Source organism: Oncorhynchus tshawytscha, linkage group LG06 (assembly GCF_018296145.1).
Source record: "Oncorhynchus tshawytscha isolate Ot180627B linkage group LG06, Otsh_v2.0, whole genome shotgun sequence".
In the NCBI taxonomy this organism is placed as follows: domain Eukaryota; kingdom Metazoa; phylum Chordata; class Actinopteri; order Salmoniformes; family Salmonidae; genus Oncorhynchus; species Oncorhynchus tshawytscha.
This window is the reverse complement of record NC_056434.1, coordinates 79,844,029-79,863,272: the sequence shown is the minus strand read 5'-3', so window position 1 is coordinate 79,863,272 and position 19,244 is coordinate 79,844,029. Positions and strand designations below refer to the sequence as shown.

Sequence of the window (19,244 nt, the reverse complement as noted above, 5' to 3'; positions counted from 1 at the left end):
GTCTAATATCTCATAGTATTCATACAGGGTTATTATTGTACCAGAAAACTGTTAGTGAATATGCATGCAGATCCTGACACGTGACACCACATCTTTCCTAAAGTAACAGGATCTAATACCGAACAGAACAAGAATATATGTAATTGAACAATGAACCCTGAACAATGTATGCAGTACTGACCTTAATGTGCTCTGCTGTTTTTATTAAAGACCTTCACCTTCTCCTGTAAGATCTCCAAAGATCTCTGGAGTTCCTCCTGGAATGAAACAGAACTACACTGAGGACACCATATCTAGACTTGAGAGAACATCTGAACACCTCAAGTCTATCACTGCAGCCTAATTTTCAGTCAATCAAAAGTTAAAATCTCATTGTTTATACCATTGAACAAATCTATCATAGATTTCCAAATGGTTGTATTTCTCTTACCTTATGATCCTGTACAGCCTCATCTATGGGGACATAGTCATGAGATGTATGTTTATTTGATGCCTGTCACACCAAGCAGACAGGCTGTTTATCCTCCAGACAGAAGAGCTAGAGTTTCTCACAACGTACACTTCAGAGCATCTTAGACCCTGCTGAAACGCTCTGACTGCTCTAATTTTTATTTTTTTGTACATTTAACAAGGCAAGTCAGTTAAGAACAAATTCTTATTTACAATGACGGCCTACACCGGCCAAACCAGGATGACACTGGGCCAATTGTGCGCCACCCAAGGGACTCCCAAACACAGCCGGTTGTGATACAGCCTGGAATCAAACCAGGGTGTCTGTAGTGATGCCTCTAGCACTGAGATGCAGTGCCTCAGACCGCTACGCCTCTCAGGAGCCCCAAAAGGCCTCACACACAGGTTCATTAGAGCCAAGTTACATGGAGGTTCAGACATCGGACATCTCCTACAAACTGGACTTCCTGGGATACTTTCTCAGAACAGCATTCCCGTATAGCCCTTACTGAAGCTGTGGCTACACGACAGTAGGGCAGGATTCTTGCCGCAGCATACAGGACAGGAGAGATCCTCCTCTGGTTAACATGATCTCTAAGCCATTTTCACTCCCTGTCTTTGAATAACTTTTAATAACTTTCTTTCTTAAAATGGGCACTTCCCCCAAAAGTTAATCCACAGTTGGAGAACCTTTTTGTTTTTAATTTTTGATGGTATATTAATATCTCTAACCAAAGATATCTCAAGATATTTCAATACCTCGAACCAAATCCCAGAGTTGTGTTGTTGATCCAACAGAGCTGAACTCTAGAAAACTGATTGTTACAGCATTGAGCTACACTTTACCCTCAACAGGCGATTCAGAAGTGCAGGTTTACAGAAAACTAGGAGTCTGGTTAGACAGGTAAGTTGTGTGTGTGTGTGTCTGTCTGTGTAGTTTTGCTGTGTGTGCGGACTAATAGCTCATTTACACAAAATTGTTATTTATGGACCCACCCATTGATTATTTAAATTAAGATGGAAGCACATTGTTCATAGAATCAATTAATCAATTCACACTTGGCATTTTAAGAATATAGATTTTTATTGACATAGCAGCAGCTTCAAGATAGCAAAATCTACATTTAAACAGACTGAACGGACTGAACAGACTGAACAGACTGAACGGACTGAACGGACTGAACGGACTGAACGGACTGAACAAAACTATGTGTTTCTATTTCTATGACATTTGTTTTGTGTGTTTCTCTTTTTCATGCACAGTCCCAGAGCTAATAAATGTTTCATACATGTTGATAAAGGGTTAATAACACATTACAAATGGCTTATTACATGTTAACTACTGCAAGATCAGATGAATAGGTTAAGGCTTAAGTAAGACTGGGAATAAGTATTCTAGCAGATAACTCGACAATACACAGCTTTCTGGAACGACTGCCTCTGGTCTGCTAAGTTCTACTGATCTGTTACGGCCTGGTCTGCTAAGACCTATAACTGGTCTGTTAAGACCTATAACTGGTCTGTTAAGACCTATAACTGGTCTGTTAAGGCCTGGTCTGTTAAGGCTGATAACTGGTCTGTTAAGGCCTGGTCTGTTAAGGCCTATAACTGGTCTGCTGAGGTTTTTAACTGGTCTGCTGAGGCCTATAACTGGTCTGCTGAAGCCTATAACTGGTCTGCTGAGGCCTATAACTGGTCTGCTGAGGCCTATAACTGGTCTGCTAAGTTCTATAACTGGTCTGCTGAGGCCTATAACTGGTCTGCTGAGGCCTATAACTGGTCTGCTGAGGCCTATAACTGGTCTGCTGAGGCCTATAACTGGTCTGCTGAGGCCTATAACTGGTCTGCTATGTTCTATAACTGGTCTGCTGAGGCCTATAACTGGTCTGCTGAGGCCTATAACTAGTCTGCTGAGGGCTATAACTGGTCTGCTGAGGGCTATAACTGGTCTGCTGAGGGCTATAACTGGTCTGCTGAGGCCTATAACTGGTCTGCTGAGGCCTATAACTGGTCTGCTGAGGCCTATAACTGGTCTGCTGAGGCCTATAACTGGTCTGCTGAGGCCTATAACTGGTCTGCTGAGGCCTATAACTGGTCTGTGAACTGGTCTGCTGAGGCCTATAACTGGTCTGCTGAGGCCTATAACTGGTCTGCTGAGGCCTATAACTGGTCTGCTGAGGCCTATAACTGGTCTGCTGAGGCCTATAACTGGTCTGCTGAGGCCTATAACTGGTCTGCTGAGGCCTATAACTAGTCTGCTGAGGCCTATAACTAGTCTGCTGAGGCCTATAACTGGTCTGTTAAGACCTATAACTGGTCTGTTAAGGCCTGGTCTGTTAAGGCTGATAACTGGTCTGTTAAGGCCTGGTCTGTTAAGGCCTATAACTGGTCTGCTGAGGTCTATAACTGGTCTGCTGAGGCCTATAACTGGTCTGCTGAGGCCTATAACTGGTCTGCTGAGGCCTATAACTGGTCTGCTAAGTTCTATAACTGGTCTGCTGAGGCCTATAACTGGTCTGCTGAGGCCTATAACTGGTCTGCTGAGGCCTATAACTGGTCTGCTGAGGCCTATAACTGGTCTGCTGAGGCCTATAACTGGTCTGCTGAGGCCTATAACTGGTCTGCTAAGGCCTATAACTGGTCTGCTGAGGCCTATAACTGGTCTGCTAAGTTCTATAACTGGTCTGCTGAGGCCTATAACTGGTCTGCTGAGGCCTATAACTGGTCTGCTGATGCCTATAACTGGTCTGCTAAGGTCTATAACTGGTCTGTTACGGCCTGGTCTGTTAAGGCCTATAACTGGTCTGTTAAGACCTATAACTGGTCTGTTAAGGCCTGGTCTGTTAAGGCCTATAACTGGTCTGTTAAGGCCTGGGATTTTAAGTCCTGGTCTGTTAAGGCTGATAACTGGTCTGTTAAGGCCTGGGCTTTTAAGTCCTGGTCTGTTAAGGCTTATAACTGGTCTGTTAAGGCCTATAACTGGTATGTTAAGGCCTGGTCTGTTATGGCCTGGTCTGTTACGGCCTATAACTCCATACATGTTAATTTCCCAGACAAATCTGTTCCCTTGATCATGATATACAGCACTTCTTCAAAATCTATAAATTCAATAAATGTGCAAACTTCTCAATTATTAGTTATGATCATCTATATGACATGTTATTTTTTTGTATCACTTATTTTCATGTGTGTGTTTGTGCACGCATGTTAAGACATAATACTTTTATGAGCAGTTCCATTATTGTTGGGGATTAATTGAGGATATGGTCACTCGTCCATCCAATTGAGGATTATTGCCAAGATCTGTGGCTGGGCAGTTCATGACCCCTGCTGTGTCAATAATATACTGAAGCAGGGCCTTGTATTTCTCAATGTGCTCCATCTTTCAAGTAAATAGACTACTGTGCTCCTACATTCAAGTACATGAAGTGCAATGACAGGACTTAGAGTGAAGTAAAGCTCTGGGTCCATATCCATAAAGAGTCCTAGAGTAGGAGTGTCACATCTAGCTAGCTTGACTTAAATGTAAATAAAAGCTGATCTAGGATCAGGTCCCCCTCGTCCAGGTAATCTTATTCATCATGATCTAAAATTATCATAGATCAGCATTTTAAGATGCTTTATGAATACAGGCCTGGGATTATAGGGACTATACTGACCGAATGGCCACACTACACCTTTCCTCTCAAAAATCACATTGGCCATTTTGCAAATGAGAGAATAGTAAACGTTCAGGTTTGTATGGGAGGGTATTTGTTGTCTCTGAATGAATTGTGTTTTCTATATTCTCAGCAGCACAAAGAGAAGCAGAGAGAGATGTGGTGGTGTGCGTATTAATATATTGCTCTCAAAGACCATTCAAAGGCACAGGCTACAAAAAGCACAGTGGACCTATATAGATGAATCAGATGAAAAATCAGATAGATTAATCAGATATATGAAATATATTAATCAGCTTTGAAACCATTGATGTGGATCTCTCTAACAGTTACAGTACTGTGGGTTTAGGACATGGATGGACAACTATGGTAATCAGGGGTGCAGTGCTGTTCTCTCTTCTCCCTGTGGCACTTAATCACTCATTGCCGAGAGAAGACACGCCTGGGCCCATGTTAAAAAAGTGTCTCAGGGAAGGAATGCTGATCTAGGATTAGGTCCCCCCCTGTCCATGTAATCCTATTAATTATGATCTACTGATCCTAGATCAGCACTCAGAGACTCTTTGTGAACATGGGGCCAGGTTTCCCAGGTAGCAGTCCAGTCACTGATTTGCAGGAAGAAAATAAACCAGAAAACACAGGGCCCTCCTGAGGACGGGAGTTTCCCTGGTTTAAGGTTATTTTTATCCTCTACACAGGTTCCTCTGTAGAGAAGTACAGTACATTATGACATCAGTTTTAAAGAGGATCTGTAGAGAAACATAATTTACTTTGTAAGGAATGCAGAGACATATAAAACGACCATGCAAGCAGCATTCAGCATCTTTGAGAAGCACTGTGCAACATTCACGTGATGCCAAAGTCCTTCCCCCTGTCTGCCTGTTTATCTATGCACATTTGGTTTACAGTACAATTCAAAATGGACGTCAAGATAAACAGCTTAGTCATCATGTCCACTGTTATAAGCACCATACTCACTGTCACTCCTCTCCCTGTTCTTCCATTATAGTGTATAACTACGACTAGCTAGCAGCACACAGTGTCCTCCTTTAGGCACGATGGTATATACTATAGTACATAATGCAATAGATACACTGGAATTATGCACACTTCCTCCCTTACACACACAATCTTAAACAAACATGCCAAACGTTAATGTTCGGAGACACTCATCAGCTATACTGTAACAGCTAGAGGCACAGCAGATGCTCTCTATCTGTCTGTCTGCCTGCCTGCCTATCCTACCTTCTCTCCATGTTAGAAAGTGCAAAGTGAAGCAAGAAGGGGCGGGATAGTGACTCTGGTGGGGAGAAGAGGTTAGTGGCTAGGGTCTGATGACCCTCCTTCTCCCTTAGTCTCTCTGGTGCTCTGTCCCCGGGCAGGGTTCTTCAAGATCCTCTCCACAAACGCTTTGCCTCGTCCTGCTACACGTGGCCCTGCACACACGCACGCGCACAAATACCCACAAACACACATCCATACAATTAACATACTTCCATTAAAATACAGTCACACTCACAGGTCTCATGGCAGTCCAAACAGACTACATACTCACTACTCACCAGCTGATTCCTTCAGAATGTCCTCCAGTCTCTCTCTCAGACATCCTCTCTCTGTGTCTTCCTCTCTGCTCTCCACTCTCTGGCGGATCAGCTCCTTTATCTGCAGCACTGCCCACAACAGGCCATCTGAAGGAATTACACCAGAGACATGAAGGATTGACTGAATGAGCTAAAATGGCTGCATACTGGCTAAATTCCCTTGGAAAGTCTCAGTATAAATGAAATCATAAAAATGTATATTTAAAGCACATAGGCTATGTTAAGTGTGAAAAAGGATTGTATGAAACAGATAGTTATCTATAACAGTGTGTTAGGGCCAGTGGCGGTTGGTGCCGTTTAAGATTAGAGAGGTAGATTTTTTTTAAATAATCAAGGTGACAGACAGTGACACATTCAATAACACATTGCACACTCTTGCCTGCATCTAGCTGATCTGGGGTGGAATCATTAGTCCAAACAGAACGTTTTGCAACTAAAACAAGAGTTTGTATTGGACAAATTCAGGTAGGTCCTTCCCGTTCCGTTTGCTTTTGTTTAAGACAGAATCGGCAGAATGAATACACCCCTGATCATCCGCACACACAGTTCACTTTCATAGCAGACAAATACGGAATCATTGCTAATGCTCGCTGTATAATTCCTTTTTGCATTTACTCGCTCTGCTCTCACATTTTTCCTTCGCTTGTGGACTTCAGTGCACAACACAACAGCTGTCTATGACCAAGCGCAAAAACCTCTCCAAGCCAAACCTTCATACCATAACACTAACCACTAAGCCTACATTGTTGTCACCATATTAATATTATAGTCAACAAACTATAACTAACGTGTAAGTAAACCCAGAATCCAATCCATGTGTACAATCATGCAGTACAGTGTACAGCAAGCAGTTTAGCAGTTACACCAGCGGGCCCCGGTGGCAATAAATTAATAAAACAGAAAGCTTAACCTTGACTTGAAGAGTTGCAGTGTTGGATAGCCTTAGTCTGCTAGTTAACTTAAATAGCATTCCTCTCTGTTTGAATCAGGATGTTGAGTAGGCTAAATTAGCTGCATTAGATAAGTGAAAAGTAAACTAAGAAGAAGGAAAAAAGACAATGAAATATAGCTATCACTCTCTCTCTCTGCTGCTACTACTTAATTTGTTAAAAACGGCTTAACTATTGTCTTTCACTCTCTTGGAGTCAACTACTCACCACTGCACTGCAGTGTTAGCTAGCTGTAGCTTATGCTTTCAGTACTAGATTCATTCTTTGTTCCTTTGATTGGATGGACAACATGTCAGTTCATACTGCAAGAGCTCTGATAGGTTGGAGCACGTCCTCCGGAAGTTGTCATAATTACTGTGTAAGTCTATGGAAGGAGCCGAGAACCATGAGCCTCCTAGGTTTTATATTGAAGTCAATGTACCCAGAGGAGGATGGAAGATAGCTGTCCTCCAGCTACAGCATGGTGCTACCCTACAGAGTGCTTTTGAGGCTACTGTAGACTTACATCGTAACACAGTGTGTTTTAATCAGTTATTTGGTGACGTGAATATATTTAGTATAGTTTTATCTAAAAAGGACAGCTTTTTTAATGTTGAACCATTTGAACTTTTCAGAAATGAATTTAGTAGCATTGCCCTCCCCTTCCTACTCTGAGGAGCCTCCAGTGGTCAGGACCCTGTGGCTTCTGGTTGATTAGGTCACATTTTGAGAATAGCGTGGTCCCAAATCTGATTGCTCTGTATTACCAAATCCTAAGACCGCACATACAGATCAAGGACCAGCTAGATTGAGAAAGGATCCTGGCTACAAACAAAATCTTTCTCTACTTGGTGGATCACCAACAGAACCCATAACAACAGTTTTAGGTGGGTCACTGATTATAAATCGGAAGAAATAACTCACCATACTCCTGGTTCAGACCCCACAGTTTGATTTTGTTGGCCTCATGCTGGGCTTTCTTCTTCAGCCGACACGCTCTGTGGAGAGAGAGGGCGAGAGATAGAGTGATAGAGAGATGGGAGTGTTGATAAACTCCCATATCTATTGGGTGAAATACTACAGTGTGCCATTACAGTAGCAAGATGTGTGACCTGTTGCCAAAAAGGACAACCAGTGAAGAACAAACACCATTGTAAATACAACCTATTTATGTTTATTTATTTTCACTTTTGTACTTTAACTATTTACACATCATTGCAACACTGTATATATACATAATATGACATTTGAAATGTATTTATTATTTTGTAACTTTTGTAAGTGTATTTGTAACTTTTGTAAGTGTAATGTTTACAGTCAATGTTTTATTGTTTAATATCTATTTCATTTGCTTTGGCAATGTAAACATTTTTCCCATGCCAATAAAGCCCTTAAATTGAAATTGAATTGAGAGACAGAGAGAGAGTGAGAGTGAGAGACAGCGAGAGAGTGAGAGAGACAGACAGACAGAGTGAGAGAGATGGAGAGAGACAGAGACAGAGACAGAGAGTGAGAGACAGTTTACCAACCTATAGCCAGAGCTTATGCTGCGCTACACTCGACCTCACTAGCACTTAGCTAGACGCAGGTTGAATTTAACACAGCACAGTTCTGTTGAGTGGTACTTCCATTCGGGACACCCTGCTGTACAAATCAAATGTACTTCTGAAAGTGCAGTGTGGAAAAGTCACTAGCGAATTATGCCTCTACAGTTAGACAGGTAAGTCAGGTAAGTGGTGTGTATGTGTCCGTGTCCTAGTGTCTACGTGTACCTGGAGGCCAGTTTGTTCCTCTCCTTTCGTGTTGGGGTCCTGGCAGTAACAGGCAGGTCACTGACAGGAGTCAGGCCCTCCAGAGCAGAGCTGAGTGTATGGAGCTGCTCTCCCAAGCTCTGTAGCTTCCCAGGGCTGGGGGTCAGGTCACTGGCATCTGTACGACGGGCTTTTCTCTGGCCTCGCTTACCTGGGGAACACACAGGAGTTTGTGGTTGGTTTTACATAAGTAAGTCTGTAAGTCGCTCTGGATAAGAACATCTGCTAAATGACTAAATGTAATTATATGTTTCCAAGCACGCAAGCACTCGAGACGCAACTGACAGTGCAGCTAATGCAGCTATACTTTAGACTCCACTAACAATGTATTTGTGTTTGGCAATAGAAATGAGAGATGGTGAGGTTGAAGCAGCAAATTTTACTTCTGAATTTTAACACCCATGGTGTTAAAGGGATACTTGGGGATTTCGACAATGAAGCCTTTTATCTACTTCCCCAGAGTCAGATGAAGTCGTGGATATCAGATTTATGCTAGTCGATACTCAGACTTCCAGTCAGTGCCCTAATTCTAGTTACGAACTACCTCTAATTTCTTTCATATCGGACACAGAGACATAAAAATGGTATCATCTGTGTTCATCTGACTCTGGGGAAGTAGATAAAGGGCCTCATTGCCAAAATCTCGATGTATCCCTTTAAAATTAACACTTTCCTAGTATGTATGTGACCCACCGAATGAGTATTGATACATTTATAAAAATTAAGAACATATAAAATGTTAAAATGTTTTACATCTTCCTTTCCTTATTCTATTGTACATTAATGGGTCTTATGGCTTGGGATTGAGGTCTCACCATTGGTGGAGGTCCCCTCTTTCAGGCACATGGTGGTGGGTAGGGTGCTAGGGCCACAGATTATATCCCCTTCATATTTATCTTCATCTCTTTCTTCATATCTCTCTTCGGCTCTCCGTCTATCTTTTTCTCCATCTCTCCATTTGGCTCTCAATCTCTCTTTCTCTCCATCTCTCCCCAGGTCTGCCTCACTGAAGAGGCTACATTCCCAGTAACGCCGGCGTTTCTTTTGTCTCTTATGGGACTGAAGCTCCTCCTCTTCCTTCCCTTTCTCTTCCTCCATGGCGTCTGTCCCCTTCTCCTCTTCCTCTTTCCCCTCTTCCTCCTTCTCCTCTTCAATATCGCTGTCTGTTCCTTGACTAGACTCAGTGTCTGGCTCACTCTGTAGAGAGTAGTTATGCACCATCTCTTCCTGCCCCACCTGCTGCAGCCCTTCCCTAGCTTCACTCTCCCGCCCTCCAGCCTCTTGGCTCCAGGACTCCGGGAATCTACCAGCCAGGAGGAGGTGTCCAGCCCCCAACCCTACACAGGGTGTGAGGTCTGTGGGGTTCCTCGGCTGCCTGTCATCTGGTCTTAGGGATAACCATGGTTTTTCTCTGCCTCCCTGCGGAGAGCAAAACAGAGTAGGTAGAAGTTTGCTCTAAACCACAGTAAACCATAGTTTCCTCAGTTGTGTTAGTGCTTGGCTGGAACAAACAGCTGCACACCCTGTAGATCTCCAGAACCTGAAGTGACTTCCCAGGATCTAATGGTGAAGGTTAGTGATGATGTTAATCCTGATAATCTGTGGTTAAGAGTAACTCATACCTCAGGTGAGACGAAGGAGCACTCGCAGCTCGGTGGTGGCCCCTCTGGGCTGCCTTTGGCGTAGTGTGTGATGTCATCCAGGGCCGAGATGTCCCAGCGACGCTCGGAGGTGTGTGTGTCGTCAGTGATCACATCCTCCAAGAGATCACTGAGTAGCTCACATCCAGGCTGCTGGCCTCGACACAGGGACAGGGCTGGGGCCCCCAACATCACCACCACACCCTTAGGACACTACAACACAGAGACCAAACACATTCTCTGTCTATGATAACACTGAGTTACATACACACACACACATCGTTTTTTACTTCTGTGGTATTCAATTCCAGATCCAGAGGTCAATAGCATTGATGGTTTTCATTCTTCCATCCCCTCTAATCAGGGACTGAGTCAGACCACAGGAGGCTGGTGTCACCTTAATTGGGGAGTTGGGGCTTGTGGTAATTGCTGGAGCAGAATTAGTGGAATGGTATCAAGCACATCAAACACATGGTTTCCATGTGTTTGATGCCATTCCATTGACTCCATTCCAGCCATTATTATGGCCTGGCCTCCCCTCAGCAGCCTCCACTGATTCAGACATGGGACATACACAAGTGACAAATGTTTTCCACTGTACCTACGTTGTCTGACTCTGCACTGCCCCCTGTAGGAGAGATGGTGAATGGCTCTAAGGTCACAGATAACCCGTTGGTCCCATAGGCCTCACCAAAGACAGGCTCCATCCCACTGCTACCTGGCTAGAGAGAGAGAAGGGGAAGGGGTCAGAGTTAGATGGGGGAGATAGAAAGATAAAGGGGGAGGAAGACAGAGAGAGAAAGCGAGAGAAAGCCAGATATGACTCTCTTGTCATATTGTACAATAGCCAGCATTAAGTTTATAAACTAGCAACTCATCATGATAAAGTATCTATATATTATGAAGTATAATGAAGAAAATATTGTAGTATAACAAGGCTGTGTACCTGAGGCATGGTGGTGCTTGGACCTGTTCAGAGGCAGTTGGATGGGTCAAAAGTTTAGTACGGTTAGCTTCGTCATCATCAGTACACCAACCGCCAGAGGTCAGAGTTCACATCATCTGATAACAGAGACAGACAGTTAGCCTTAATATTAACATCTTAAATCGAGCAGCTGATTTAGTTCAGGTTTCAGAGATTAGTTACAGTGGCTTGCGAAAGTATTCACCCCCCTTGTCATGTTTCCTATTTTGTTGCCTTACAACCTGGAATTAAAATAGATTTTTGGGGGATTTGTATCATTTGATACACAACATACCTACCACTTTGAAGATGCACATTTTTTTTTGTAAAACAAACAAGACAAAAAAAAACTGACAACTTGGCATGCATAACTATTCACCCCGCCAAAGTCAATACTTTGTATAGCCACCTTTTGCAGCAATTACAGCTGCAAGTCTCATGGGGTATGTCTCTATAAGCTTGACACATCTAGCCACTGGGATTTTTGCCCATTCTTCAAGGCAAAACTGCTACAGCTCCTTCAAGTTGGATGGGTTCCGCTGGTGTACCGCAATTTTTAAGTCATACCACAGATTCTCAATTGAATTGAGGTCCGGGCTTTGACTAGGCCAATCCAAGACATTTAAATGTTTCCCCTTAAACCACTCAAGTGTTGCTTTAGCAGTATGCTCAGGGTCATTGTCCTGCTGGAAGGTGAACCTCCGTCCCAGTCTCAAAGCTCTGGAAGACTGAAACAGGTTTCCCTCAAGAATTTCCCTGTATTTAGCGCCATCTGTCATTCCTTCAATTCTGACCAGTTTTCCAGTTCCTGCCAATGAAAAACATCCTCACAGCATGTTGCTGGGTGATGAGAGGTGTTAGCTCAATGTTAGTGTCATCTGACCAGAGTACCTTCTTCCATATGTTTGCGGAGTCTCCCACATGCCTTTTGGCGAACACCAAACGTGTTTGCTTATTTTTTTCTTTAAGCAATGGCTTTTTTCTGGTCACTCTTCCGTAAAGCCCAGCTCTGTGGAGTGTACGGCTTAAAGTGGTCCGATGGACAGATAGTCCAATCTCTGCTATGGCGCTTTGCAGCTCCTTCAGGGTTATCTTTGGTCTCTTTGTTGCCTCTCTGATTAATGCCCTCCTTGCCTGGTCCATGAGTTTTAGTGGGTGGCCCTCTCTTGGCAGGTTTGTTGTGGTGCCATATTCTTTCCATTTTATTATAATGGATTTAATGGTGCTCTGTGGGATTTTCAAAGTTTCTGATATTTTTTTATAACACAACCCTGATCTGTACTTCTCCACAACTTTGTCCCTGACCTATTTGGAGAGCTCCCTGGCCTTCATAGTGCCGCTTACTTGGTGGTGCCCCTTGCTTAGTGGTGTTGCAGACTCTGGGGCCTTTCAGAACAGGTGTATATATACTGTGATCATGTGACAGATCATGTGACACTTAGATTGCACACAGGTGGACTTTATTTAACTAATTATGTGACTTCTGAAGGTAATTGGTTGCACCAGATCTTATTTAGGGGCTTCATAGCAAAGGGGGTGAAGACATGCACAAACCACTTTTCTGTTTTTTATTTTTTTGAATTTTTTGAAACAAGTTATTTTTTAATTTCACCTCACCAATTTGGAGTAATTTGTGTATGTTCATTACATGATATCCAAATAAAAATCAATTTAAATTACAGGTTGTAATACATCAAAATAGGAAAAATGCCAAGGGGGATTAATACTTTTGCAAGGCACTGTACAGGTCTCCCATGACAGATTGAGTAGCTTGTCAGGCTTTTAAGACTTGGTTTCGGGCTCTGAGATTACTTAGTAATGATTCCTTCATGGCAATTCCTTGCCTGCCCTAGGCAAGACCCCTGCCCCACCCCCCACCCCCAAAACAAAAACTCCCAGCAAGCAAAATGACGTTGAAATGACATGTAAAATTTGTATTTTTCAGACGTTGAAGCTAGGTTCAATTTAGGTTCTTAATGAAAGGTGAAAATATTTATTTTCCATATGTTTAAAATTCAAATTTTCCAGGAACGTTGAAAAGGCGTCTTTTCTGAAAATTGAAAAATATTTTTTTTTCTGGATGTTTAAATCAGGTTCATCATCAAATCTGAAACAATCATAGACATCTATGATTTTGTTACGTTACAGCCTTATTCTAAAATGGTTGAAATATTTTTTCCCCTCATCAATCTACACGCAATACCCCACAATGACAAACCCAAAAAAGGTTTTTTGACATTTTTGCAAATGTATTAAAAATAAATAACAGAAATACCTTAAGTATTCAGCCCCTTTGCTATGAGACTCGAAATTGGGCTCAGGTGCATCCTGTTTGCATTGATAATCCTTGAGATGTTTCCACAACTTGATTGGAGTCCACCTGTGGTAAATTCAATTGATTGGACAGGAGTTGGAAGGGCACACACCTGTCTATATACGGTCCAACAGTTGAAGTAATTGTCTGTAGAGCGCAGAGACAGGATTGTGTCGAGGCACAGATCTGGGGAAGGGTACCAACACATTTCTGCAGCACTCAAGGCCCCCAAGAACACAGTGGCCTCAAACATTCTTAAATGGAAGATGTTTGGAACCACCAAGATTCTTCCTAGAGCTGACCTTCTGAGCAATCTGGGGAGAAGGACCTTGTTAAGGGATGTGACAAAGAACCCGATGGTCACTCTGACAGAGCTCCAGAGTTCCTCTGTGGAGATGGGAGAACCTTCCAGAAGGACAACCATCTCTGCAGCACTCCACCAATCAGGCCTTTATGGTAGAGTTGCCAGATAGAAGCCACTCCTAAGTGAAAGGCACATGACAGCCCGCTTGGAGTTTGCCAAAAGGCACCCAAAGGACTCTCAGACCATGAGAAACAGGATTCTCTCGTCTGATGAAACCAACATTGAACTCTTTGGCCTGAATGCCAAGCGTCACATCTGGAGGAAACCTGTCACCATCCTTATGGTGAAGCATGGTGCTAAAAATCAAATCAAATTTATTTATATAGCCCTTCGTACATCAGCTGATATCTCAAAGTGCTGTACAGAAACCCAGCCTAAAACCCCAAACAGCAAGCAATGCAGGTGTAGAAGCACGGTGGCTAGGAAAAACTCCCTAGAAAGGCCCAAACCTAGGAAGAAACCTAGAGAGGAACCAGGCTATGTGGGGTGGCCAGTCCTCTTCTGGCTGTGCCGGGTGGAGATTATAACAGAACATGGCCAAGATGTTCAAATGTTCATAAATGACCAGCATGGTCGTATAATAATAAGGCAGAACAGTTGAAACTGGAGCAGCAGCACGGTCAGATGGACTGGGGACAGCAAGGAGTCATCATGTCAGGTAGTCCTGGGGCATGGTCCTGGGGCTCAGGTCCTCCGAGAGAGAGAAAAAAAGAGAGAATTAGAGAGAGCATATGTGGGGTGGCCAGTCCTCTTCTGGCTGTGCCGGGTGGAGATTATAACAGAACATGGCCAAGATGTTCAAATGTTCATAAATGACCAGCATGTTCGAATAATAAGAAGGCAGAACAGTTGAAACTGGAGCAGCAGCATGGCCAGGTGGACTGGGGACAGCAAGGAGTCATCATGTCAGGTAATCCTGGGGCATGGTCCTAGGGCTCAGGTCCTCCGAGAGAGAGAAAGAAAGAGAGAAGGAGAGAATTAGAGAACGCACACTTAGATTCACACAGGACACCGAATAGGACAGGAGAAGTACTCCAGATATAACAAACTGACCCTAGCCCCCCGACACATAAACTACTGCAGCATAAATACTGGAGGCTGAGACAGGAGGGGTCAGGAGACACTGTGGACCCATCCGAGGACACCCCTGGACAGGGCCAAACAGGAAGGATATAAGGATATAAACAGGATATAACCCCACCCACTTTGCCAAAGCACAGCCCCCACACCACTAGAGCGATATCTTCAACCACCAACTTACCATCCTGAGACATGGCCGAGTATAGCCCACAAAGATCTCCGCCATGGCACAACCCAAGTGGGGGCGCCAACCCAGACAGGATGACCACATCAGTGAATCAACCCACTCAGGTGACGCACCCCTTCCAGGGACGGCATGAGAGAGCCCCAGTAAGCCAGTGACTCAGCCCCTGTAATAGGGTTAGAGGCAGAGAATCCCAGTGGAAAGAGGAGAACCGGCCAGGCAGAGACAGCAAGGGCGGTTCGTTGCTCCAGAGCCTTTCCGTTCACCTTCCCACTCCTGGGCCAGACTACACTCAATCATATGACCCACTGAAGAGATTAGTCTTCAGTAAAGACTTAAAGGTTGAGACCGAGTTTGCGTCTCTGACATGGGTAGGCAGACCATTCCATAAAAATGGAGCTCTATAGGAGAAAGCCCTGCCTCCAGCTGTTTGCTTAGAAATTCTAGGGACAATTAGGAGGCCTGCGTCTTGTGACCGTAGCGTACGTGTAGGTATGTACGGCAGGACCAAATCAGAGAGATAGGGAGGAGCAAGCCCATGTAATGCTTTGTAGGTTTGCAGTAAAACCTTGAAATCAGCCCTTGCTTTGACAGGAAGCCAGTGTAGAGAGGCTAGCACTGGAGTAATATGATCCATTTTTTTGGTTCTAGTCAGGATTCTAGCAGCCGTATTTAGCACCAACTGAAGTTTATTTAGTGCTTTATCCGGGTAGCCGGAAAGTAGAGCATTGCAGCAGTCTAACCTAGAAGTGACAAAAGCAATGGATTCATTTTTCTGCATAATTTTTGGACAGAAAGTTTCTGATTTTTGCAATGTTACGTAGATGGAGAAAAGCTGTCCTTGAAATGGTCTTGATATGTTCTTCAAAAGAGAGATCAGGGTCCAGAGTAACGCCGAGGTCCTTCACAGTTTTATTTGAGACGACTGTACAACCATTGAGATTAATTGTCAGATTCAACAGAAGATCTCTTTGTTTCTTGGGACCTAGAACAAGCATCTCTGTTTTGTCCGAGTTTAAAAGTAGAAAGTTTGCAGCCATCCACTTCCTTATGTCTGAAACACATGCTTCTAGCAAGGGCAATTTTGGGGCTTCACCATGTTTCATTGAAATGTACAGCTGTGTGTCATCCGCATAGCAGTGAAAGTTAACATTATGTTTTCGAATAACATCCCCAAGAGGTAAAATATATAGTGAAAACAATAGTGGTCCTAAAACGGAACCTTGAGGAACACCGAAATTTACAGTTGATTTGTCAGAAGACAAACCATTCACAGAGACAAACTGATATCTTTCCGACAGATAAGATCTAAACCAGGCCAGAACTTGTCCGTGTAGACCAATTTGGGTTTCCAATCTCTCCAAAAGAATGTGGTGATCGCTGGTATCAAAAGCAGCACTAAGGTCTAGGAGCACGAGGACAGATGCAGAGCCTCGGTCCGATGCCATTAAAATGACATTTACCACCTTCACAAGTGCCGTCTCAGTGCTATGATGGGGTCTAAAACCAGAGAGGCGAGGCGTCACTACAGACCCTGGTTCGATTCCAGGTTATATCACAACCGGCTGTGATTGGGAGTCCCATAGGATAGCGCACAATTGGCCCAGCAACGACTGGGTTAGGGTTGGCCGGGGTAGGCAGTCATTGTAAATAAGAATATGTTCTTAACTGGACTTGCTTAGTTAAATAAAGGTTAAATAAAAAATATAAAAAATAAATGATGGTGAGCGGATCATGCTGTGGGATGTTTTTCAGCGGCAGGGACTGGGAGACTAGTCAGGATCGAGATAAAGAGGAACAGAACAAAGTACAGAGAGGTCCTTGATGAAAACCTGCTCCAGAGTGCTCAGGACCTCGGACTGGGGATGAAGGTTCACCTTCCAACAGGACAATGACCCTAAGCACACAGCCAAGACAACACAGGTGTGGCTTCGGGACAAGTCTGAATGTCCTTTAGTGGCCCAGTCAGAGCCTGGATTTGAACCCGATCGAACATCTCTGGAGAGACCTGAAAATAGATGTGCAGCAACACTCCCCATCCAACCTGACAGAACTTGAAAATCTACAGAGAGGAACAGGACATACTCCCCAAATACAGATGTGCCAAGCTTGTAGTGTCATCCCCAAGAAGACTTGAGGCTGTAATCACTGCCAAAAGTATTTCAACAAAGTACTGAGTGAAGGGTCTGAATACTTATGGAAATGCAATATATCCATTTATTTTTAATACAATTGCAAAAAATAAAAATATTAACTGAGTTTTTGCTTTGTCATTATGGGGTATTGTGTGTAGATTGATGAGGGAAAAAAACTATTAAATCAATTTTAGAATAAGGCTGTAACGTAACAGAATGTGTAAAAATCCTAGGGATCTGAATACTGAATTATGTGAGATTTTATGTGTTGTTGTTGGAGGTGTGTCTTGGTCAGTTTAGCTCAGAAAATGCCGCCCTTGTCAATCTGCCACCATAGGCAGCCGCCTAATCCTGCCTAATGGATTCATCACTGCAGTGACATCTAGGTTAATCTAGCAGCTCATCACATGAGCACTGTGTTAATATAGACCTCAACAAGACCATATAGCTTCTAGCTGCTATAGACAAGGGGTAATCTGCTGCAGTTTAGGTTGGGTTGCCAGGTTACACTTTATTTGACAGACCACATTTATTTTTACTCTTTGGGAGTCATTCAATCGAGCATTTAACACATGCTTTCTGAACAACTAACAGCAATGTAAAACAACTTCCAGGACTGTAAAATTGAGTTGCTGTATTCCATCATAGGAGCACAGAGAGACAGAAAGACAGAGGGGGGGGATAGATAGAGGAAAGACTAATACTCACAGCCAACATCCTGTGCCCCAGATCCCTAAAATAGTCCTAATCAGTCATTTCCCTGTGTCACACACAAACACACACACACACACACACACACACACACACACACCATAACTCTACAGAGGGATAGTCTGAAGAAACAGCCTTTCTTCCACATGAGACAGAGAGGGGAGTGACTACTCCTTTCCAAGAAATAAGAGGAATAGCAAAGCTCTGTACCTGACAGCTGTGGGGGGGATTTATTTTCACTATAAACCGACTGTTATTCTCATTTAGTCTAATGCCATCATTGAGGACATTAAAGTTTTCTGAATCTGAGCATACATTTAGCTGAACGTTGTGCAAGCCTTTTAAAACAACATGTGGCAACAATATCACCTTGTCGCTGGAACTTAAGTTACGAAAAGGCAGTACTTTGAACGAACAGCTAGCTGTCTTACCTCCTGCATGGACGGTGTGTCACATTTTCCGATGTTGAAGCGCGCCCCCGTCATCTGTCAATGCGCAGCCCCGCGGTTCTGACAGCGAGCGCTCTGGAAGCTAGCAGCCTAAAGTCCGATAGGAAATAGGCTAAACATTTGACCACTAAATAGTACTCGTTGCAATACCAGCAACGATAAGCCTATGCAGCATAGAATATTATATTTCTATTAGGCCTACACAGCTATAACCTAGGAGGCCATTGTATATAATACAGGAAGAGCACATCAGCATTGACTGGCATCAGAGTCGCCACAAAACAGTAGCCTATACAGGGTTATTGCTCGATTCATGGCTACCATGCTGTAGAAGGCTAGGCTACTTACCGTCCACTCTTCCAGCAGTTACAATCAGGGGAACAAAGTGACATCCACATAAACCAATGTTCTTCTCCACAAGACCGCACAAATTACAAGAATTAATGATATGTTGTGGTCCTCTGGTATATCGACGCAAAATATATTTGCGCTAGTCCTGAACAGCTGGCTTTGGAATGGTCTAGACATGGCGAAACAAGGAAACATTTTTCTTTATTTCCCATTAATACACACATTGGTTGTTATTATAAATGACATATATTACATTAATGTCATCAAATTAACATAGTCATCTTCAAGACTTCATTAGGCTAGGATATATTTCCTCTAAATACAATAATGTGGAACTTGTTGATAAATAAATCCCCTCAGAACCCAAATGGTTCAGTCCGGGATCAGCTGTGAAAATGCATGATTTGTTCAAAAGGAACCATAGAGAAAGTAAGGAATGAAATTAAAGGAGAACATCAGTCATTTAATTTGTGTAGGCAGATATGACTGATTGTGTTATAATTACTGAGAACTACCTGCTACACACAGTGCATGGATTTCACTACACTTAAAATCAGCTTTTCTTGTGAGGCCAGCCCCCCTTTGGAGGAACGAGAGATCGA

The 19,244-nt window shown here is 43.4% G+C and overlaps 2 protein-coding genes across 15 annotated transcripts; both read right to left on the bottom strand.

Moving 5' to 3' along the window:
• Positions 1-1,813: 1,813 nt before the first annotated feature.
• Positions 1,814-3,490, bottom strand: LOC121846700. Of its 8 annotated transcripts, none has more exons than XM_042323658.1 (2): positions 2,200-3,490; positions 1,814-2,157 (listed from the first exon to the last, which is right to left on the bottom strand). In XM_042323658.1, the coding sequence occupies exons 1-2, from the start codon at positions 3,488-3,490 to the stop codon at positions 1,814-1,816; spliced, it is 1,635 nt and encodes a 544-aa protein (XP_042179592.1). The 8 variants fall into 8 exon arrangements, with proteins under 8 accessions (XP_042179592.1, XP_042179594.1, XP_042179595.1 ...); XM_042323660.1 differs by having other exon boundaries at positions 1,814-2,283; positions 2,431-3,490; XM_042323661.1 differs by having other exon boundaries at positions 1,814-2,367; positions 2,569-3,490.
• On the bottom strand, positions 2,552-18,794 carry LOC112253193 (CREB3 regulatory factor). 7 transcript variants are annotated; one of them, XM_024425208.2, is made up of 10 exons: positions 18,640-18,794; positions 18,274-18,381; positions 11,037-11,152; positions 10,696-10,812; positions 10,073-10,303; positions 9,266-9,869; positions 8,412-8,601; positions 7,564-7,637; positions 5,672-5,797; positions 2,552-5,545 (listed from the first exon to the last, which is right to left on the bottom strand). In XM_024425208.2, exons 3-10 carry the CDS (start codon positions 11,043-11,045, stop codon positions 5,427-5,429), a joined length of 1,470 nt encoding a protein of 489 aa, XP_024280976.1. In that variant the 5' UTR covers positions 11,046-11,152; positions 18,274-18,381; positions 18,640-18,794; the 3' UTR covers positions 2,552-5,426. The 7 variants fall into 7 exon arrangements, with proteins under 7 accessions (XP_024280976.1, XP_024280980.1, XP_024280978.1 ...); XM_024425212.2 differs by having other exon boundaries at positions 10,696-10,808; XM_024425210.2 differs by lacking the exons at positions 18,274-18,381; positions 18,640-18,794 and adding an exon at positions 13,330-13,388.
• Between the last annotated feature and the right edge of the window lie 450 nt (positions 18,795-19,244).